The sequence below is a fragment of the Phodopus roborovskii genome, unplaced genomic scaffold (assembly GCF_943737965.1).
Source record: "Phodopus roborovskii unplaced genomic scaffold, PHOROB, whole genome shotgun sequence".
NCBI lineage: Eukaryota > Metazoa > Chordata > Mammalia > Rodentia > Cricetidae > Phodopus > Phodopus roborovskii.
Genome location: NW_026126575.1, coordinates 2055727 through 2079645, shown reverse-complemented (window position 1 = coordinate 2079645; position 23919 = coordinate 2055727). Strand labels below are relative to the sequence as shown.

At 40.4% G+C, this 23919-nt stretch overlaps 2 protein-coding genes across 2 annotated transcripts in view; one reads left to right on the top strand and one right to left on the bottom strand.

The window, feature by feature from the left end:
* Mgll (monoglyceride lipase) overlaps positions 1–23919 on the bottom strand; it is an 883522-nt gene that overhangs the window by 182407 nt on the left and 677196 nt on the right. The gene's annotated exons all lie outside the window — the stretch shown is intronic.
* Positions 10416–23919, top strand: part of Kbtbd12 (kelch repeat and BTB domain containing 12) — a 67260-nt gene continuing 53756 nt past the window's right edge. The window contains exons 1-2 of the mRNA XM_051203387.1: positions 10416–10425; positions 13176–13468. Coding sequence (XP_051059344.1) covers positions 10416–10425; positions 13176–13468 — 303 coding nt within the window. The remainder of the gene's footprint in view (positions 10426–13175; positions 13469–23919) is intronic.

Below are 23919 nucleotides of genomic sequence, written 5' to 3'. Positions count from 1 at the left end.
CAGTGGCACACTTCCTCCAACAAGGCCACACCCACTCCAGCAAAGCTATACCTCCTAATAGTGCTAGTCTTGTGAGATTATGGGGGCAATTACATTCAAATTTACCACACTACCTAAATAATTTTTTTTTAAAGAAGTCTATTTGACTCAACAGTTCTTGATGCTGGAGAGTCCAAGTGGCTGCATCAGTGGAGGGCCACAGTAGAATGTAGAAGCAAGTAGGCAACATGTGGCCTGGCTCTGGAAGAAGCAGCTGATCCACCCCAAAGAGAAGATATCTCTTGAGACAGTATTAATCTGTTCACGAGGACTCTAGCCCACAACTTAAAGCTATCCCAACTAGGTCTCACCTCCCAACACTGCTGGATTTAAGAAGTACATCTCAATATGAGTTTTTGTGGGGGAAAACCATATTTAAACTGTAGCAACTCTCAAATATTAGAAAATGAATTACAGAACATAGTGGCACAAGTAAATATAACAAATATTACCAGTAGTGAGAGGTCACTTTTAAGAATTTTAAGAATTCCTGGATTTTTTTCAAGATGAAGAAATTAAAAATATATATTCCCATAGCCAGGTGGTGGTGCTTCATGCCTTTAATTCCAGTTCTGTGGAGGTAAAAGGCAGGCAGATCTCTGTGAGTTTGAGGCCAGACTGGTCTACAGAATAAGTTTCAGGATAGCTAGGGCTACACAGAGAAACTCTGTCTGGGGGGAAAAAAAACAACCCAGAAGAAGAAATAAACAAAACAAACAGACAGACAAAAAGCCCACCAATAGAGCACTTCATAGGCTCCAGATGCCCAAATATTACAATTTATAAAAGGTGAGTGAGGATTGCTATAGACAGATCAGTGAACCTGAAATTGACCCTTGGAAAAATTCTGGATGGTATTTTCAAATAAATGGCTTGCAAACACACAGAAAAGATTGTTAGGATCTCTACAGACCAATAGGAACACACACACACACACACACACACACAGGTCAGATCAGGCTAACCTTGCTATCTTTTTTAATATAAAGGAATTATTATAGGTAGAATGAACTTGACTTAGGCAGTTTCTACTCTGCTGTTGAAAACATTCTGTGTTTAAGATAATACACCTCAGGGTGTTTTTGCCTCAGTTTGCATCACATCTCTCAAAGAAAACAGGTCATTGTTTACCTAAAGCTGCTGTTCAGATGTTGGGGGCTTAAACAATAGGAGCTCTTGTTTCACAGTTCTGAAGGTTAGAGATTCAAGATCAAGATATCAACAGGGCTGGCTCCTGAGGGCCAGGAAGAAAGGATTATGTTCCAAGCTTCTCCTTGGCCTGTAGAGGGCCATCTTCATGTTCATGTGGCAGTCCATGTGTGTGCCTTTCTCTAACTTCCCCTTTCTATACAGACGTTCACTAGCCATATAAGCAGAACCTACTCAGATGACTCCACAACGCTTGATTGCCCCTGTGCACCCTATCTCAAATAAGACCACATTCTAAGGCACAGAAGTTAGGATTCCAGCACATAATTTTTTTGTTCATTTTTTATTAACTTATTTTTTACATTCCAATCCCAATTCCCCCTCCCTCACACTCCCCCCCTCCCAGCTGCTCCACTGAGAGGATAAGGCCTCCCCTAGGAAGCCTACTAAGTCTGTTCCATCACCTCCTTGAGATAGGACCAAGGCACCTCTTCATGGCCACACCCCTGTGTCTAGGCTGGGAAAAGTATCTCTCCATATAGAATGGGCTCTGCTAAGTCAGTTTTGTGCATTAGAGTTAGATCCTGAATCCACTGCCAGTGACCTCATATATTGTCCCAGTCACACCATTGTCACCTATATTAAGGGAGTCTAGTTTGGTCTTCGCAGATTCTCCATTCCAGCACATAAATTTAAGAGGTCAATTCAACCTTTAAATAGGGAATGAGAATCTCTACGACAGTGTCTCCAAGTTTCTTTCTTTGTTCCTTCCTTCCTACCTTCTTTCAACTCTATTGTGACAAAACAATTAGGGGAAATACTGAAATTAACGTGTAAGGACAGACAGGCAAAATAATAAGTAGAGGCTTATGAAGGAGGTAATACAGAAATATGAGATTGGAGGATGGGGTTTCTGTGACCAGTTCCCAGAATGCTGAACGTTCCTGAGACACAGCAGCCTTCCGGCTGGCATGAGAATTGAGGAGAAAATGAGCAAACGGCATTATGCAAACTGCAAGCCTCACAGAACCCTCTAATCATAGGCACTGCCACCTGCTGGGAGGCTTAATCAGTGTGGCTGGGAGCGAAGCACGGAGTGAGCTAGTGGGATGTGACTGCAGTTCAATCAGTGAGCAAGATGGGCCTGCCTTTTCTGTTACTGCTGTTTTGATCAGGTTTGGGAGCTAGGGATTTCCTAATTTACAAATCTAATTGTATGCTAATTTGTGAAACCTATTTGGGAGAATTCCATCAGTTTCTATTCTTCAAAAGAGTTTAGACATTCAGTACTTGGAGAGGTCCTACACATCATTGTTCCAGACACTGTCTTTTCAGTAGCCCTGCCCAGTGAGCCAAGGGGGTCATCACAAACCCCTATATTTCTTCACTCTTACACTTCCTTACAGTATGGGGTCCATGCCTTATGAGCTGGTTGCTGTTCTTCCTGACTTCTTCAATCTTGGTTCCTCATCTCCTTTCCCTTCCAATGTGGGAATCTCTCCCTTTCCACCAACAACTTGTTTTTCTTTTCTTTCTTTCTTTCTTTTTTTTTTTTTTTTTTTTTTTTTTTTTTTAAATAATCTTAAGCTCCTGTCCTAACATATTTTTGCCTGAGTGTGAGGCCCTCTCAGGCCTACTAGCCGTTTGCCAGGTGTGACCCACAGGATCATCATCTGTATCACACCCAAACCCATCTTCTCAAAGTCAGAAGCAGCTTTGTCTCTTAGCTGCAGGCTTTGCCAGAAGGGGACATGCAGCTCAAAATTTCCTGAATGCTCTAACCTGAAGCATATTTTCTAGATCATCTACAGAGACTAGCATCCACTGTCTACTATAGCTGGTCTGCACACAAAGTTCCCACTTTCTGTTGGCCCATTGTTCTCTCAACCCTTTCTTCTTGGACTTAGAGCTAAACTATATTTTTCAACCTTTTCGTGGCTAGAGGGAACATGTGACACAGTCTTTTCAAGTAGCCGATGAATAGAATAAGACTTGCCTTGTCTACATCTGACTCCCACAGTCTTTTCCAAGTCCTGTCTCCTCAAAGTTCCTGACCACTGTGTAGAGAAAACTGCTTTAAATGGCTTGATCATCTCAAGCAACGTTAAACTCAAAGTGGGGCTGGAGGAAGCTCTGCTACCACCCCAACTCAGTAACCTTATTCCATAGTGGGTGTAAGGATTCAAGCATTATGCTGGCCTGCCCCTGTCACCTGGCAGAATGCACTCAGGCAGTACTCTGGTCTGGTCAGGGTTCCCCCGCCCACTTAAGCTCTCTTTTGTTTTCTCTCTCTCCTGCTTTTGGTTGGCCACCAGGTACCCCCCTCTTCTTCTTCTTACCACCCTCCCTCTCCCCCTCCTCTTCCTTTCCAGGTGCTTGTATATCTCTTCCCTTCTCCCTCACTCCCCTTTCTAAATAAACTCCTTATTCAAGCTCTATCTGCCTGGTGTGCTATTCCCTCCACCACGCCACCTCGGTCACTCTCGCCTGCTATGGAACCTGTTTTGCTCTCCCATGTGGTCCCTTACCTTGGGACCCCACTCACCCGGGACTACCACCCCCACCCCTTCTCCAGCTTTTATTCTTATAACTGTAACTAAAGAATAACAATGGGCATTTTTATTCTTGCAGGGGCCCTTGTGAAAGTCACTCACCCTGCAGCTGTCTTTCACTCTCATACTTGGCGTCTTCTCCCTCAGCACATTTCTTTGCTGACCATGCATTTTTCATAATATGTTAGACTCCCCAAATATTTTTTGGCTGATCTTCCTGACCCCATTCTCAGGTCCATACAGACAGCATCTTGGTGACCTCTATGTATTAAAATAGTGGGATGTGACAGAGCAGAACAGTGTAGGCATTCTAGCTTTTATTTTTTACTAAGGCTGTTTCAGGTTTAGCTAGAATTTGATCTCCTTGATGGAGAATCCAATGGAAAATGCCCAATTCTCTTCTAGGAACCCAAGCTGAGCATGTCCTAACTATCTTAGCTTGCTTCTATTAAACTGTCTATTTGTGCAGAATCCCCTCCAGCTAACCACTTATTTAGCTTCTGTTAAACTGCTTGCTTCTACCAACCTCCCCTCCCACTGCAGCTGCCAAGTGAGATTCCAGGACATGGTTTCTGCCTTTAAAAATTGGGTGTTCTGGACACTCAAGGGCATACCTAGGTCCCTGAACACTTGGGTATAGACCCAGCAAGCTGGTATAAAGACTCTCAATTAGCTATTAAATTGTGTCTGAGTGGTCATCTCTGGTGAACTCCCCAAAACAGCATATTTCTAGAATACTCCAGAAACTTGAAATTAATGACTGTGGGATGAAGAGCTGGGAGTGTGAGACTTGGGATACATGGTCAATTATATCTGCTTTTGAGTGAGAGGATTTACCAGTTGCATCATTTATTTTTTGTAGAACTGCCTGCCTGCTGCTATGCTCCCCATCACTATGGTAATAGACTCTAATTCTTTGAAACTGAAATCTGCCAATAAACTCTTTCTTTTATACGCTGCCTTGGTCATAGTGCTTTGTCACAGCAGTAAAAAAGTAACTAAGGCAGAAGTTGGTGCCATGGAATGGGTTATTGCTATGATAGGCCTGTCTATATATTGTTTTTGGTCTGTTTTTTGTTTGTTTGGTTTTGGATGAATGTAGAATAATATACTCTGGGATTTTAGACTATGAAAATAGTTGAATGCTCTTAGTGGGGGTTCCAAACTACTAGTAGTTTGGAAGACAGTTGTGCTGAGAGTAATATGTACTATGGAGGCCTAGCTCAAGAGGTTTCAGAGGAGAATAATATTAGTAACTGAGCAAGAGATCATTCTTGTGATATTCTGGCAAAGATCATGGCTGCCTTTGCCCTTGTCCTAAGAATCTGGAGAGTTTTATATTAATTTCAGTAGCAATGGAAATTTTAAGACTGCCTAATATTGACTCTGTTGCATGGTTATGAGTGACAGTTCTTATGCAGATCTATAATGAAAATGGGAAAGTGGTGCAAAAAAATATAAACTACACAGTTTGAGAAGAAAAAGAACACCACATAATTTAATGTTGGAGCTTTGGTTTGTGCTGAAAGAGAAAGAGAAATAAAGAGAAATAAAGTGCTTTAGAGCACTCAGGAGGTGCTGACCCTGTAATTCCCCAAACTCAGGAAACTTGGCTGCATAATTTCCCCTAGGGGAAAAGAAGTAACTTAGACTAAGCCCAAGTCCTCTGCAAGCCTCAGGGCTACTAAGGAACAGAACTAATAAAATACATATATGAATATATGTATATGAGTTATTAGAGTGGCTTACATGCTGTGGTCTGAGTAGTTCAACAATGGCTGTCTCATGACAGAAAGACCAAGGATCTGGTAGTTGCTGTCCACCAGACTAAATGTCTCAGCAGTCCCAATTTGGTGCTGGAGTCCCAGGGACAACCTAGAGATGTGCCAGTTTTCAGTAGGTTCTAGCTCCAATAAAGGGAGGACTCAGGCACTTGCCATTGAGAGGGAGGGCAAATAGACAGAAAGCACAATCTTCCTTCTTCCATATTCTTTTATGTGAACTGCTACCAGAAGGTGTGTGGCCCAGATTTAGGGTGCATCTTCTTACTTCGAAAGATCCAGTTAGGATTTGTCTCCCACCTCAAATAATCCAATTAAGAAAAACCTCTCTCAGGTTTGCCAAGCTGCTTAAGTTTTAATTACTTCTAAATGTAGTCAAGTCAGCAACCAAGATTAGCCATCACAAGCACCAAGTGCTCTTAACCTCTCAGCCATCTCTCTGGTGCATGGGTACAATTTTTTTAAGGGCATAATAAATCTCTTAAATAATCAAGAAAAGCTATGACATGAAACCACTGTTAATGAAGGAACATTTCTAAGAAGAAGGAAACACTCACAATTGGGAAAGGGTATGGAAAGCAAGTTAGCACAGAGGCCAGGAGCATCAGAAATGACCTCCACAGGTGCAGGTCACACTTAGCAGCAAAGAGGAAATATAGGCAAAGGTACTAAGAAGGGCAGGAAAGGGAACAATTTTTTCCCTTAAACTATGAAAAGCTAAACAGCTCTGTATAAAAATAGAAGGCAGGAAAATTCAGATGTTACATATCCATTATCTGCTATCTCACCAGATTATAATCTCCAAGGAACTATATCTGTTTTGTCCACAGCTGATCAGCATCTAGCTTTACCTAGCGATATATGAAAGAACTAGAAGAATGGAAAAACAGACGGCTCTCCCAATGACAATGTCAAATTACTTGTAGAAGATGAACTCAGAGCTTAAAAGGGAGTTTGGACAGAAGCTGGGGCCAACGGGTTGCACTGGTGGGACAGGCTTCCTGTGTGTATGGCAAACCTTGACATGGCATAAGGTTTCCTCTCCCACTGAGCATTAGCAAGTGGAAAGAATGAGGTGGATCACATCACAGAAAGAATGCTTGGGAAGAAAAGATGCATGGGCAAGAGGGCAAATGGGAAAGCAAACCCTTAGTTTGTTCTCTACAGAAGGATTCATTTCCAAACAATTGAGTTCCATTGGTGGGCTCCTTTCTTAACCCTTCAGCTGCCAAAACAGAATATCACAGACCCATGAGCATATAAGAAGGAGGAAAAACTTATTTCTTATAGTTTTGGTAGCTAGAAATTCTAAAATCAAAGGACCCACATAGTTTGGACATTATAAAATGGTAAAAACAAAAAACAAAAAATCACAAATGAGACAAAGAGAGAAAATTAGGTAGAATTCTGAAAATAACTACTCACTCAATAATGGGTGATGGTAGCACCCTCATGACCTAATCACCTATTAAAGATTCCACCGCCCAATATCTTCACAGCTGCAAGTAAATACAAAATGAGGCTTAGAGGCAATATCCAAACCACAGCAGCCTATAAGCCAGCTATGTACTGATCCTTAGGGATGCAGTAATGAGCAGGGCCACCCTCCCCAGAAGCTCACCATACAGCAGGATAGAGACCTGAAACACTGTAGTGCCATCGGCTAAGGCTATTTACCAATGAGATGACAGCTGAACATGCTTTGAGAACACAGAAGACAGTATCAGTGTACTGCTAGAAGTGTGTTTTGGTGAAGACACAAAGTGGCCCTGGAGACAATGAGGGACTCCCTAATTACATACATTCATTTACTCCACAGCTTAGCAAGCATCTACTTTGCACCAGACTGTGTTAGACTTGAAGGCAGAGATATACACACTTCTTGCTCTCACAGCATTTAGAGAGAGGAGCTATTAGTTACATAAATAAATGCACAAATGCAAAACTAAACTTGAAAACAACTAGAAAGGAGAGATACAAGGTATTGTGAAAAGCAAAATAAATGTTTGAGTTATAGAATGCCAATGGTACATGATGTTATCCACTTAGATATGATATTGTATCTTCTGAATAGGAAAAAAATATTTGCTATCCAGGATAAACTAAATTCCCCAATCCCTTTCCTCTGACAGTTAAGTTTTGTTGTGCAGCTAAAAGCCAGTGATACACAGTAACTCATCTTATATACACAGAGATATCCTCTTACAGAGAATGGCTTGATACCCCCTCTTCACTACTGCTTGGAGGTGGTGGTGAGCTGTCCTGGGGCAGGTGGATGAGGGCAATATTTGAGGGAAGGCAGATTTAGAAAAAAGGAGGGACTTGGGTGGTTGACACCCAGAGTCACTTCAGCAGTCTAGAAAAGCTCCCACCCAGGCAACTGTGTATTAAAAATCTGCTTTCTGTATTTTTGGGAACTCTCATTCTAATGATTTGTAAGAAAGATCAAACAATATATGAGATCACTGGATTATTGCTTAATAACACAACAAACTATAACAACACCATGCTTGTGTCAACAAAACGACTTGGAACCAGACTAAAGCAGAATCTGAGTACTTCTATACTTGGTGTTTGAGGATTTCATGGAAGAGGAAAATGAAATAGTCCCAAACAAGAGAAATTTAGTTTCTAGAGGTTTTGTGATGAACTTGTATGCAGCCTCAAATGCCCTCAGGATGGAAAGGCTGTCTGAATAAGCTACATTCACAGAAAGGGAACAGTGGGGTTTAGTACACTGGTAATAACTCTGTTCTCTGATCTTTCTGTGATAGATTCCTAAAATGGAAAAGCCAACAAAAGAAGTATGGTCCATATCTAGCTCACAGTGGGGTGAAATAGATTATGAATAGGAGATAGTTTTCTGTTTCATTTTCAAGATCTTTTTGAAGATCGAGAACAATTTTATTAACGTTTGGGAGACAAATAAAAGGTGAGACAAACTGAAAACCTTGGAGGAGGAGATATGGGGAATGCATGGAGATGAGAAGAACAGAGCAGAAGCCCACAGTGTCAGAGAAGCATACCTAACAGTGCTGAGTCACAGATTGAGTTCACAAGACAACTGATCCCAGACTCTTTGTGCCCCAAGGCAAAGGACCCCACCAGGGACACATGGTCAGAAACAGAAATAGAGAATTTATTAAGAAGGGAAAGCGTGCTCAAGAATAAGAGCTGAGGAAAAGCACAAAAGCCCATTTTCAAGATCTTTGGAAAGAGTTTAATATCACATGTCTGTCAGAGGAAAATGACTTGGTAGGTCACTTTATAGTTTATTAAGCACTTTCATGTTCACTAACAGGACTATTTCATCCTCCTGCCAGTTTTTTTGTTTGTTTGGTTTTTGTTTTTAATGTAAAATAGACCCATTACTACCTGCTTGTTCTACTGCAGAAATCTGAGTGACTTGCAGGAAGCAAGGAGGCTTCTGGGAACAGAGCCAGGTCTAGACACTGGGTGTCCCAGCTCCAGGCTCACCTTACTCTGCAGTCATTGGAACCAGTGATCCTTCCCTGAGCAGAGCACATGAATGTTGCAAAGGTGAATAATGATGCAAAGAGGGCAATGGTCCTGGCCGGTGAATGCTTTCAGGGTTGCTGTGTTATAGTTCAGATCTGGAATGTCCTCAAAGGCCTGTGCTGAGTCTTGATCCACAGCTTGGTACAATTAGCAGGTGATGGAAACTTTAAGGGGTAGGGCCTAGAACAATGGTCCTCAACCTGAGGGTCAGGTTGAGAATCCTTTGGAGTCAAATGACACTTTCACAGGGGTTGCCTAGGATCATCAGAAAACACAGTTATTTAAATTAAGAATCATAACAAAAGGGTTCAAGACCATTTTGGGGATACCCACAGAAACAGCTGACCTGAGCTAGTGGGAGCTCACTGACTCTGGACTGACAGTGGGGAAAACTGCACAGGACCAAACTAGGCCCTGTGAATGTGGGTGACAGCTGTGTGGTTTGGGCAGTCTGTGGGGCCACTGGCAGTGGGACCAGGATTTATCCCTAGTACTTGAACTGGCTTTTTGGAGCCCATTCTCTTTGGAGAGATACCTTGCTCAACCTTGATATAGTGGACAGGGCCTTGTCCTGCCTCAAAGTGATGTGCTAGACTTCATTGACTCCCCATGAGAAGACTTACCCTCTCTGAGGAGTGAATGGGGGTAGGGGAGAAGGTGGAGAGACTGGGAGGAAGGAAGGGAGTGGGAATTGGGACTGGTATTTAAAATAAGAAAAGACTTTAAAATTTAAAAAAAGATAAAAGATTCAAAACAGTAGCAAAATTACAGTTATGATATGGCAATGAAAATCTTATGGTTGGGGGTGACCACAATATGAATTGTATTAAAGGGTGGTAGCATTAGGAAGGTTGAGAACCACTGGCCTAGGATGAGGTCTAAGATCAATAGGGTATGCCCTCAAAGCAATTTGTAGTACATCAGTCTCCTCCTGTTGTTCTTTTACTTCCAGGCCATGAAACAAGTCATTTTACTGCTTATTGCATCTGTCCTAGTAATGGTTTCTATTGCTGTGAAGTGACACCGTGACCATGGCAATTCTTATAAAGGAAAAACATTTAATTGGGGTGGTGGCTTGCAGTTCAGAGGTTCAGTCCATTATCATCATGGTGGGACATGGTGGCAAGCGGCAGACATGGTGGTGGGGAAGGAGCTGCTACATGTTAATATGTAGGCAACGGGAATTAGACTGAATGTCACAATGACCATGGCTTGAGAATATATGAGACCTCAAAGCCTATCCCCACAGTGACACACGTCCTTCAACAAGGCCACGCCTCCTAACAGTGCCACTGCTTTTAAGGGCCATTTTCTTTCAAACCACCACAACATCCATGTATTTCTGCCTTGGTATACTGCTACAGGCTCAATAGCAATGGTGCCAGGTAATCATGAACTGAAATCTACAAAACTATGAGCCAAAATGAACCTTTTTCGCTTTCTAAGTTAATTTTCTAGGGGAAAGACAGTGAGTGTCACAAATTGCCACAGTACAAGGCTCTGTAGTGGGAGCACAGCATGCCAGGCACTAAAAAGAATAGTCTGTGCCTTTTAGACAAGAATCAACAAGGACCAAAAAGAGAAGGGAGGGAGGGAGGGAAAGAGGGAAGGAGGGAAGGAGGGAAGGAGGGAGAGAAGTAGAAAGAGAGATGTCGCAACTGCTAAAAGCTCTACCATCCCATAGGGATCCACAGATGCTGAACCTGAAGCTTCATGTGAACACATGTTCACGCGCACACACACACACACACATAACACACACACACACACACACACACACACACACACACTACATCCCATAGGCAGAGCAAGTGAGACTTAAATGCAGGACTAAGAACCAAGTTCAAACTGAAAAGCTCTTACGTTTGTTTGATGGATCGTTATGTCTGCTAAATATTAATACTTGTTTAATCATTTGGCAAACAAGTTTTTTGAGATAACTAAAGTCACCTAGGGATAAAATGCAGGATCTAAATTGGCCTCTGGACTCCAAGCTCTGATTCTTCACACAACTCCATTTCCTTTTGGAACAAATATAAAAGATAAAATAGCCAACGAGGAAATTAAAGAAATCTGCAACTCAAGCCAAGAAAGACCTCTTGGCTTCATATTGACATCCTATAGAGAAAACCAAAAGCAAGAGTGGAAATAACTGTAGAAGGATCTAAATGGAGCTGACAGATCAAGGGGTGTTTGTGAGAAAAGGAGAAGAATTTCTTCAAATAACTGAAAATGTGAACTTGAAGATACAAACACATGCAAGAACAATGCTTCAGTGTTCTAAGAGAGGCTGAGGCAAGAGGATGAAGAGCCTGAGGGCAGTAGCAGCTACATAGTGAGTTCTTCCCTCAACAAAGAAAAAAAAAGGACAAGAAAAAAATTCCAATACAATATTTATAGATTAAATACATAGAGTAATGTCAATTTTTAAAACAGAAGGGAATTTCCATACATGATACAATATATATGAACATCGAGGGCATTATGTTAAGTTCAATAAATTAGTAACAAAAGGACAAATAGTATATGCTTCTGCTTATATAAAGTATGTATAACAGGTAAATTCATACAGGCAGGATACAGTGGAGATGACCAGATACTTGTAAGGAGAGAAAAATGAAGAGTTACTTTCTAATGAGTACTTTGTTTGGCATGATTTTTAAAATGTGTTCATGGCAATGGTGATAGCAGCTGTGTTACTCAGGAAACAATTGCTATAATGACATGTCTGAGATGATTGCCTTATAAAGGAAAAAGGGCTATTTTATTTCAAGTGGGAGAGGGTTCCAGAGCAAGACTGGGTGAGTCCACTGTTTTGGACCTCTGATAGGTGAACTGGATGGTAATGGTGGGGCGTAGCAGAGCAAACAGCTTGATTCAATGAGGAGGTCCTGTTGACTCCATTGGAGACACACCCTCCATGATCTAAGGACTTACCAGGTCCCACAACCTAAGAGTCATAGCACTTCCTAATAGCATCACCCTGGGGCTCACACCTTCAACATGCAAACCTCTGGGGGACATTCCACTTCCAAACTGTAGTATTGTTAACATACTTAAGGCTGTTAGGTGGCACACTCAAAACAAATAAATGGCAAATTTTATGTTATACACATTTTACCACAAAGGTATTTTGTTGTTGTCCTTTGTTTGTTTTGCTTTGTTTTTAAGGCAAAAGTGAGCGTGCACTCACTATGAAGCCAAAAGCCCTTGACCTCCTCACCCTCCTGCCATCACTTCTTGGGTGCTGGGATTATGCCTGATCACCCCCAGCTTGACCCTGACTTTTAAGAGGGAGGAATCACACACAAAAGAATCAGAACAGATTCTAGAAACTGTAAACCAGCCAGGCAACAGATTCTCTCCTAGAAACACATGCCCACTGACACCTTCATTTTAACCCATTGGTAAGTCATTTTGCAATTCTGATCTCCAGAGCAGTGAAATGTTATATGTAAGCTAACACACTGTTTTGTTTTGTTTTAAATTAGCTGGCATAGTACTGCTTCTTTATCCACACAGTAGAGGCCCTGTGACACTTCCGGGTGTAAGTTTCCCATTCCGCAGCACCCACAGCTGAGAACAGACTTAGTCTTTCCTCAGGAGTAGGGGACACTGTACCCCATCCCCAAAAGAAAACAGGGACTGATTGCTCAAGTCCAGCAGCCAGCTGTAATGAATAAAAGTATAGAAAACCAAACCAAAACAATGAGTTGCTTCTAAATGTGGATTGGTCATGTGATATCTGGAACATATTCTACAAAAAAAAAAAAAAAAAAAAAAAAAAAAAGTTGTATGTCTGAATTGTATTTTTAACTGGGTTCCTGTGTTTTATTCAGCAACCCTACCATAGGCTGTTCCTAATGAAATCACACAAAGGGCTTGAGTTTTGCAACGTTTAAAGACTAAATGAAAGATTTGTCACCTTAAAAGATCCGACTTCCAAATTCTCTTTTAGAAGGTGTCATTTAGGTTCCTGATAGACCATCGTTGTCCCTAACACACGGTCTGGCGCGGGAAGCCTCTGGGCAGGCAGAGTTCCCATCTGAGGTAGCCTGGAGAAGCTGTGGTATGGAATCGCGCAGGCGCAGAGCACTTGCTGGGTGGGGGACTGCAGTGAAATAGTGTGGAATAGGCGCGGGTAGACCCCCGCGCAGGCGCAGACTGCGGCGCGTGGTGAGCCGCTTCCCGCGCAGAGACCGAGCACCTGTTAGTTGGTGGTGGCCGCCAGCGCCGTCCTTGTCCCCGCGGAGGCGCCGCCTGTCCCCAGCACCCCCACCCCTTGCAATGTCTATTTATATTTCTTGTACGCACTGGCCCATTTCGGGCAATGTGGTCAGTCAGGCCCGCCCGGCCGTGCCCTCGACCCTGCGGCCTGCCGAGTCACGGCGCCATCGCAGCGGAGCGAGCAGGGCCGGGCGGCAGCAAGTAAGTAGGGGCCTGGAGAGGGGACGCTCCCGCGGGTCGGCCCGCGAAGGTCAGCGGCCGCTGGGTCTCCCTGCGGCATAGTTCATTTGCGTGCTCTCCGTGATGGTGCCCTTCCTTCCCCAAATGGCCCGTTCAGTCCCAGCTAGACTCTAAATGCCATCGAGGTAAGGGTTCTCCTGCCTTAATAATGCAGCGTTCTGTTCGTTTAAATTCAACCAGCGCTGAATGTATCCCAGGGCAACTCTCTTAACTTTAAAGCCAGGAATATAATTGCCTTGCATTTTCCCCACATGATTCTTAAGAGGAACTAATGAGCTATAATACATATTAAAGCACTTGGAAAAGCATAAAGAACTGAATGCAAAACATTGTGAGCACCAAAAGAAAGAGAAAAAGAAAGCTTTGGGGCTTTACCATCTGTGTGACTCACATTACATGCCTTGAGTATGTTTGGTGGTGAATTATTAGTATTAAATACTTGAATTATAAATTTATTAGTGAATTGAGAAAGTTGAGAGTGCATTTAGGGTGGTAGGCATCTTCAAGCCATCTCCTACCATGTTGGTAAATGTAGCATTGGGGAAAGCTGGTGATGGCAGAAACAAAATACAGCAAAGAGTGTAACATTGTAAACCAGGGGTCACAAACTCAAATGGCTGTAAAATAATATACAAGGAGAAAGATGAGAAAAGCAGCATAAGCTAATAACGGCTGACACTTAGGTCTTAGTAAAGGTGGGCAGATGTGCCATCTGAGGAGCTGTAGTTGGCTTTTTAAGTCACATCGGAATTAAGGACCCATTGTTGCCATGTCTTACTTTCTTTTCTATAGATACAGGAATGTTTCAGGTTTGCTTATTGAAGCTGATGCAAGCTTCTGCTGGCCATCCCTCGAGAATGAGGCCTCTATCTTAGAACGCAAATAATGGCTGCAAATTAATTTTGAAGGTGGGGGTGAGAAGAATTCATAATGCAACAAATATTATAGGCAAAGGAAGAAAGTCTTCTGGGTGAATTTTGTAGTTGGACGAGAGGATAATAACTTAAAGTTTAAAAGTATAAAGTTTAAGCAAAGTAAACATCTCTAAAACTAACATATACATGCAAGATGTAAAGGGGGAGGAGCAGACATGGTGGCACATGCCTTAAATCCCAGCACACAGGAGACAGAGGCCAGCAAGATCTGTGTGAATAAGGGGCCAACCCGGGCTACCTAGGAAAACCCTGTTCTCAAAAAATATTTTTAGGACCCAGGGAGGCAGGATACAGTAATGGGGGACGCTCTAGTACTAACCAAAGCATTATTTGACCAAACTGTGCCAAGCAACTCTTACATGCCAAGTATCACCACAGAAACAGTAAAAACTGAGAAGTGAATGAAACACAAAGCCCGTTACTTCAAGAAAGGGGTATCTGAGCTGAATTTTGAAGAACTGGACAGGGGAAGAAGGATGTTCCCAACACAGAGAATTACTTTTACACATTAGAATTGCTAGCACTTTGACAATGCAAAAAATTTACAAGGAAGGTAAGTCAGGGAATGAGACAGCGGTGGCAAGAGGAACCAGGTTACAAGCAGTCTGCGGGGCTTGAATGAGTGGTGGTGAAAATAGGCCCTTGATGATTGTTTTTAAAATTTGAGGTACTAATTTTCTCCATGGTAGTCACTGACTGTACAAAGGCCTTCTAATAAAGGATTTGACTTTAAACATTGGAACTGGGACATTATTTTCCGATGTCATAACGTTGACATTTCTTGGTTTGTTAACCCAAGTCTGTTGAGGGCAATTTTTGGAAAACTAGATTCTGGAGTCCTGTCCTAGTTACTTTTCTGCACTTCAGGAGAATATATATATATTCATATATATATTCAAAGCTTTGTTGTTGATCATTGCTCTCTTGGTTGTAACCTATTCACTATTCCAAACATTTTTATGGGGGAAATGAACACCTAACAATTCTGAATCTAGTAACTTTTCCCATCACACAGGAGTGAGAGACAGCCACAAGATTTCAAAGCTGTTGGCATTCAGACCAGATAGGAGTTTTCTTTATTTTCCTGTCACTCATAAGTTGGGCTGCCTACACTTTGATATGTAAATTTGCAATGTATGAAAATTCATAATGTGTCTATTCTTTCTCTGCATATGATATATTAGATAATGTACAGACATCACTCACAACATGGCTAAGATTTTTAGAAGCCATAAGTGATTAATATTAATACAGTCTTTTAAACACACTTCATGCAGGTTTCAAGATGCACAAAAGGGCATAAAGAACAATGGCATGTGGATTGAGTCCTCACTATGCAGCTAGGAAAATGAAACATTTATACAGTTGAAACTCCTTGTCATTCTTTTCTGTCTCCCTTTCTTCCACATGTCATGAAGGCAACCACTCTCCTGAAGTGCCTATAGCTACTCTCATTTCTTTATGTTCCAGTACAGTTGTCTGGTCCTTAAAAATACATAATTTTTAACCTTTAATTTTGGTATTTCCAAATTTACAGAAAAAAATCCAAAAATAGTAAAAACTTGCAATACTTTACTATATTCACCAACTGTTTATATTTGTGTTGTCAGATATATGATCTACACTATTCTATTATTTATTTTAAACACACTAATAGTAAGTAGCATTTATTCTAGTCTTTTTTGCAATCATGTTTTTGATACATGAAGATCATGTTTATTGATTTTTTTGCTATACAATATTCTTTTGAGTGAATATTTTATAGTCTTCTGCTAATGGATATTAAGTTGGTTTTTGCTGTTTCAAACAGTGCTGCTATGAATTTTAATTACCTTAGCTTCTGCAAAAGATGGAGAATTTTCTTAGAAAGGAAAGCGTGGCCGTGTATCAATCATTATTCATAAAAAGTAGCAACTGTAAAGATAATGGAAAGATGATTGTAAAAGCAAAACATTTTTTAACTTTCTTCTTATTTATTTCTTGTGTCTTTCACCATGTCTCCCAGTCCCACCCATCTCCTTCCCCCCCCCCAGAATAAAACAAAATAAAATTTAAGAGGAAAAGGGGAGAAGGGGGAAGGGAAAAGCTTGTCGTGGAAGCTGCCATGTCACTCAGTAAACCCCTTAACCCTATATTTTTGCATGCAGGAGTTCATCACAAAGAATCATTGCTCTGGTTGGAGGCCCCTGGCCTCTGAAAGAAAAACATTTATGATGTAAAGAAATTGACATCCCCCCCCACTAAATTTATAGCAGTGCATTTCACTAAACTAAATATAATGGACTTGAGTGTAACTGCATTTTGGATTTGCAGAGTAATTAGGCTTTATTCTTGTGATTTATATTTATCTTTGCTACTCATCTTTCTCCATTATTATGGGTACTATTATTATGAATGCATCAGTTCAGTCTGCTATAAATTGGAGCAGAGAATAACTCCCCATTGATAACATTGAGAACATTTATACAGTTTTGTTTTGCTGATGAAAGGAGAATGCACTCTGTACCCTCATTATGAGGAAAAGTTGTTGTCAGCTCTCTCCATTTATGGGCCGTATCTGGATCCACAAGTGATTTGTGTATGCACTCAAGTTATTTTTGCTTTAAAAATGTTTGTACAGGTATGTCCTGCCTTCACTTTACCAAGTAGATCTTACAACGGTAATTACATGAAAACCTTATTCCTTTCTTCCAACTATTCTTACATAATTCTCAAAAGAAATCCCAGGTGAAGAAACTAGAACTTAAAGAGGCAATGAAACATACTCATATTACTGGATTACAGCAGACAAGGAGTCAGACCAAGGCCTCAGTAACCAAGCCCAAGTTCTGTCCCTAACTGTGGAATGTACTGTGTTTGCTGAGTCACTGTGATGGTAAAATCTAGGTATTGTCCATTTGTGGGCTAATGACCGAACAACTTTATTTATGTGCTTTATCCCCATTGTTCTGATAAAGAAACCAAGATTTCGGAAAAGTTAAATCATTTAAAGATGACAGCAAGTAAGCAGCTATCTTAAACTCCCTCTGCCACACCAGTACCTTCTCTGCTGTTTAGATGTAAAGAAACAATGTTGAGAATATTTTTGAAGTGTGTAGTTGGTTTAACATCCAGGCATTTTTTTTTCAAGATTTCAGCCAGCAAATTAATTTGACCTGTACAATTAGAATATCCTTCAGGAATCTATAAACAACAATTAGAAGGAATAGGTACTTAGAAAATGTGTATGTCTGTTTAATATATTCACAGTAAAAGATTCTTCCAAGTGTTTGAAACTGTTTTCTATTTTAAAGGAAATTGAAGGGGTTTTGTTATTTGTGTAAACCAATATTTGAGAAAGAGGAAACATATCCAAATACACCATTTGTTCAAGAGATTGACTATAGGTATAGATAACATAGATATAGATATAGATATAGATGTAGATATAGATATGAACAACCAATTCTCAAAACTCTTCAGCTGGATTTAGGAAAAGAAATGGAGATTAGTCACCCAGACAGGAGAGTATCCTACTCACAGTCTTGAAAGTGGATTTATTTATAGCTTTGGAGCAGTCGGCAACCTGCCACTTGTTTTTGCAAAGTCTATGAGCTAAGAACAGGTTTCATAATTTTAAATAGCTTCTAAAAGTCAAAAGAAGAATAATATTTCATGACACATGAAAACAGGGCATGTTAAATCTGTGAAATTTGAATTTTAGCATCCAAAATTCATTTTACTTAAACACAAACATGTTCATTTGTTTATTTTTTCCCCTCCTTTGGCTGCTCTTGTGCCATAAGAGCAAAGTTGAGTGGTTGTGCAGAGCCCAGATGGCCTGCCTGGCATATTTACCATCTAGCCCTAGGTTTCCAACCCTTGCACTAGAATGAGTAAGGATTCAAAATTCAGTCTGTTCCCATGTATACGGCCTTGGCCATTTCACAAGAAGCCAATAGAAAAAGTAACCTATGTGATTAGTGCTTTGTTTTTCTCTTGAGACAAGACATCACCATGTAGTCCAGGCTGCTTTGATGCTTGCTATGTAGATTAGGTTGGCCTGGAACTCAGAACTCTTCCTGCCTCTGCCATTGCCTCTGAAGTGCTTGGATTAAAGGTGTACATTACCATGCCCAGTTTGTGATTGGTGCTTTTATGAAGGAGGAATAAGAACACAAGATTCTGATGAACCTACCTGACGATATGGCATCTGAAAATAGAAGACTACAACCCAATGGTGTACATAATTATAGCCACTTTTCTCAACATTTCTTCAAATGTCATTTATACAAGTAAGGATGCAAGATTATAAATAATAGCATTCCAAATTCAAATCAGCTTGAACTGCCTCAAACCCATACACTGTTTATATAAAACATATTTTCAGACCCATTTCTCTGCCTCCTTCCCTGAGTTTGCTTTGTCCTGATGCTGGCTCATGGGGACATAGCTGCAATCGTGTCTAACATATAGACCTCCAAGCCATGGAGACAAGACCCCAATTTCATTGCTATAGCCACCGTTGGGTGTCATGCCTGTCCTTGAACCAGTATCATTAGTAAGGGATGTAGGAGCCAGTCTTTTTCCAGGAAGGTGAGTTGGATACTAAGAGAATCATCCACTATAAAATCTATAAGATATCACCAGGAAAGCTTGTTCAGCAGCTAAGAAGACTGACTGCTCTTCCAAAGGACCCAGGTTTGATTCCCAGTATTGTGGCTTACAACTGTCTATAACTCCAGTTCCAGTGGATCACACAACTGTTACCTGACTTCTGTAGGTACCACATACATGGTGCACAATTTTACATACAAACAAAACACTTATACACATAAAATCAAAATAACAAAAAATATTTTAAATATACCTGTACCATGTTTATGAACAGATTCATTACTTATTTAACTTGAACTTCCTGTTTTTATCACAATAGCCAAAAAGTAGCATCAAAAAGTTCATCAGGTGGAGTTTTGCTCCTATCTTACATATGTGAAATTATAGAATTATAATCATAAACTTTGGGTCTCAAGCATCAGAGTTCTAATACTATCAAGATCAGCAGTCTATGAACTGACCAAACTGCCTATGTTGTATTAAAGAGCATCTCATTTGGAAGGTGCACTTGGCCTTCTGACATCATGAGGGACACACATCAATACAAATAAAATACTAGGGTTTTTTGTTTGTTTGTTTTAAATTTACTTCCTTAGCCAGGCTGTGTTGGCACATGCCTTTGATCCCAGCACTCCAGAGGCAGAGGCAGGCAGAAAGATCTCTAAACTCAAGCCAGCCTACAGAGCCAGTTCCAGGACAGCCAGAGCTACACAGAAATGCTGTTTCAAAAAAACAAAACAGAAGGTACTTCCTTAAAAGAAGGCTTATGTTCTAGGTAAAGGGTCCATAGTAAAGAGCTTGCCTAGCATATGTGATAGATACTCAAGTTTCAATTCTAAACAACAACAAAATATCTTAGGTTCTTTTTCCGCCCCAACTAATAACTTTGTGTATAAAGTGATGTGATAATGTATCAGGACACTTATATAATGTGAGTTGGGCTTGTCATAGTGAGTATAAGGGGATTCAGATTATAATAATCTCTCTCTCTTTTTTTTTTTTATTTTGTTTTTAAGAGACAGGGATTCTCTATGTAGCTTTGGAACCTGTCCTGGTACTCACTCTGTAGACCAGGCTGGCCTTGAACTCACAGAGATCTTCCTGCCTCTGGCTCCCGGGTGCTGAGATTAAAGGTGTACACCACCAATGCCCAGCTATAATAATCTCTTAATTGCCCATAACTAGATAAGTAAATCAGAGGTTTGCTTTTAACCGGAAAGCCATCTCCAAGAACTCGTTAAGCTTTATGGAAGTAAAACAGTAAAGACAATGCCAGAATGTCCAGCAGGTAGACTTTTATGGCTGCTTCAGTTCTTAGCTCACAGTTATGTCACAGTCTCTCAGTGTTTCTGGGCTCTTTAATTGTAACTCCTTGCTACGTGTAAATCACTTGTTTCTTGAAGTGACATTCAATTCAACACTCAAAAAGAAAAAAAAAAAAGGCGATCTTTCATAAAATGTCAAATTATTTATGGGGCTATAGAAATTTGGGGACTCACTACCCTCTCTGGTTGAAAAATGTATTCCTGTCTTGATAACTCCCCGTTTCTTTCTTAAGCATCATTTCTGCCACCATCACTATTTGCTCTCACTGCCTGTATCTTTGTAACCAAGTGAGAACTAGGAAAGGATAGAGACTAGGACCCACTCCTCACAAGAGCTCCTGGCTCTGGGAATGTCTGTCTTTAAATCAAAGCAGCTAATTAACTTCCTTGAAACCTCATGTTTGCATCGCCTGGGGAAGGCGAAGGTGACACCACCAGCTTAGAGACTTTTAATTAGACTAGGGCTTTTAAAGGCAAGAAGCAATTCAGTCTGTGCCACTGTGAAGCAGGGAACAAAGAAAAGCTGGGCAAGGAAGGAAGACACATTTACTTTAAGTTTTAAATATCATGAATTCTCAGATCAGCAGCCATCAATATGAAATTGTTATTACCTACCAGTCTGAATAATTTTTCCCATACCAAAGTTTAATCAGAATGTGGATTTTGTTTCAGTCACCCCACTTTCAGGGGCTGTGTAATCTTAGTCATAGTCTTATGGGTTAGTCATTATACATGTATGTGGTTGTGTGTTGTAGAGAGGTTGAGTGTAATCCATATGTAACACTGCATGTCTTTAGAAACGATATTAACTGATACCCCTGTACCCTCAGCCTGCAGGGTGACCCATTTAATAACAAGGAATTGCAAAATGTGCTTATCTTTTTACTTCTTTCTTCCTTCCTAGAAAAAAAAATCCCACTGATGATTAGAAACTATTGCAATAGTAGTTAATAATTGATGATTTGCACATCAAAGTCTTTCTTAGATATGAAGTAGTTGTCTTAAATTGCTCTGTTGCAAATGTATAATATTTATTTATAAATACTTCTTAGCATTAATGCTATGTATTAAGTATGAAATTTTTTTCTTAGACAAAACCTGCTTTTTTTTCTTTTCTTACCCTTAGGACTGTTTCATGGCATCTCTGTTGATTTGTGAGTAATCAGAAATGCAAATAGCCCACTAGGAATCAAGCTAAACTCAAAGAAACCTTACTTACAAATTTCAAGGATTATATCATGGAGTGCCAGACTAAGGGAAAGGGAAAACACCAGCATAGCTTGAATTTACTAGATAAAATTAAGAATATGAAAGAATTAGAAGAAATGATTGATGTAGTGCTCATAGCAGAAGAGGAGAAATTCCCATGCCATAGACTGGTCCTTGCTGCATTTAGTCCTTATTTCAAGGCTATGTTTACCTGTGGACTACTTGAGTGCACTCAGAGGGAGGTCATACTCTATGACATCACAGCAGAAAGTGTATCAGTGATACTAAACTACATGTACAGTGCAGTTCTGGAGATCAATAATGCCAACGTACAGACTGTAGCAATGGCTGCCTATTTTATGCAGATGGAAGAAGTATTTAGTGTATGCCAAAAATATATGATGGACCACATGGATGCCTCCAACTGCATAGGAATCTATTATTTTGCAAATCAAATTGGAGCAGAAGATTTAGCTGATCAGTCAAAGAAGTATTTATATCAGCACTTTGCTGAGGTAAGCCTACATGGAGAAATACTAGACATCGAAGCTCACCAGCTTCTGGCACTTATTAAGTCTGATGATCTGAATATATCCAGAGAAGAGAGCATTCTGGACTTGGTTCTGAGATGGGTAAATCATAACCAAGCATCGCGCACAAAGCATCTCGTTGAGCTTTTGAAGCAAGTCAGACTGGAACTTATAAACGCTTCCTTTCTAAGACAGGCCTTAAGAAGGAACACGATGCTCCTTTGTGATGGTAGTTGCATTGATATAATCCAGAATGCATTCAAAGCCATCAAGACACCCCAGCAGCACTCCCCTAATCTCCGCTATGGCATGGAGACCACCAGCCTGTTGCTTTGCATTGGAAACAATTCTTCTGGAATCAGATCACGGCATAGGAACTATGGGGATGCCAGTTTTTGTTATGACCCCATGTCACGGAAGACCTATTTTATTTCATCACCCAAGTATGGGGAGGGTTTGGGAACAGTCTGCACTGGTGTAGTCATAGAAAACAATACTGTAATTGTGGCTGGAGAAGCAACTGCCTCTAGGCTCTCTAGGCAAAAGAGCAAGAATATTGAAATTTATAGGTTTGTATCTCATAGCAGGTTTTGTATTTTTTATTTTGTTTTGTTGAGATAGGGTTTCATTATACAGCTGTGACTGGCCTGGAACTCTGTGTAGACGAAGCTAACCTTGAACTCACAGAAATCCACCTGCCTCTGCCTCCCCAAAAGTCTTCATATGTTTTTAAAACCTTGTTAGTTTGTTTGTTTGTTTGTTTTCTTTGTTTTTGGAGCCTGTCCTAGAACTAGACCAGGCGGTTCTGGAACTCATAGAGATCTGCCTGCCTGCCTCTGCCAACCAAGTACTGGGACTAAAAGAGTGTGCTGCCACCACCTGGCTTAAGTCTTGTTTTGACATGAGTAGTTGAAGAAGTACTGCTGAAGGGATCACATTTTAAATTATACATAGTAAAAATTCTAGTGTAAAACTCTCATAAAGGATAATATGCATCATATTACATAGCATTTATAATGAAGTCATTCATATTTTAAAATTATTATTTTTTTTTGTTTTTCGTTATTATTGTTTTTGTTTGGCTGCTTTTAGGCAGTGCTAAGGATCAAACTTATTGCCTTGGGCATGCTGGGCAAGTGCTCTGTCACTGAGCTCCATCCACAGCCTGCCTTTTCCATTAGTTGTCAAGATATAATTGAATTTTTAATGTCTTAAATATAATCTATGTTATGATAAATTATATTTTTCACTCTTGGCTTTAATTATCTATATGATCAGGCATAGTATATATTATATAACTTATAACAAGAAAAGCTTGCATACATAAACTTTTCAATTGATTTTTTGGTTATTGTTTATTACCTAGAATATTAAGTAATTTTTAAAGGTGAAGTCTTATGTATCCTAGGTTGACCTAAAATTCACTGTGTAGCTAAGGGCAACCTTGAACTTATGATCATCCTGCCTACATAAGTGCTGGGATGTTCAGGTTATGTGTTGGGCGTTAAACCTAGGGGTTCCCCATTCTAGAAAAACACTGTATCAACTGAACAAAGGATCTTGCTATGTAACCCAAACTAAACTCCAGTTCCTACTTCCTTTAGCCTCTTGAGTGCTAAGATTATAAGCATGTGACACCACACCAGGCTAGAACCATTTTCTTAACCAGAAAGTTTTCATTCTGTGCCCTCAATTTGTGAATCTTTCCTAAAACTTCAACCTTACAGACCTTTTGAAGAGGAACAAGAACACCTGCTTAGACATAGTTATTTAGATACTTAGTTACATAGTTACACAGATATGGCTTAGACATAGGT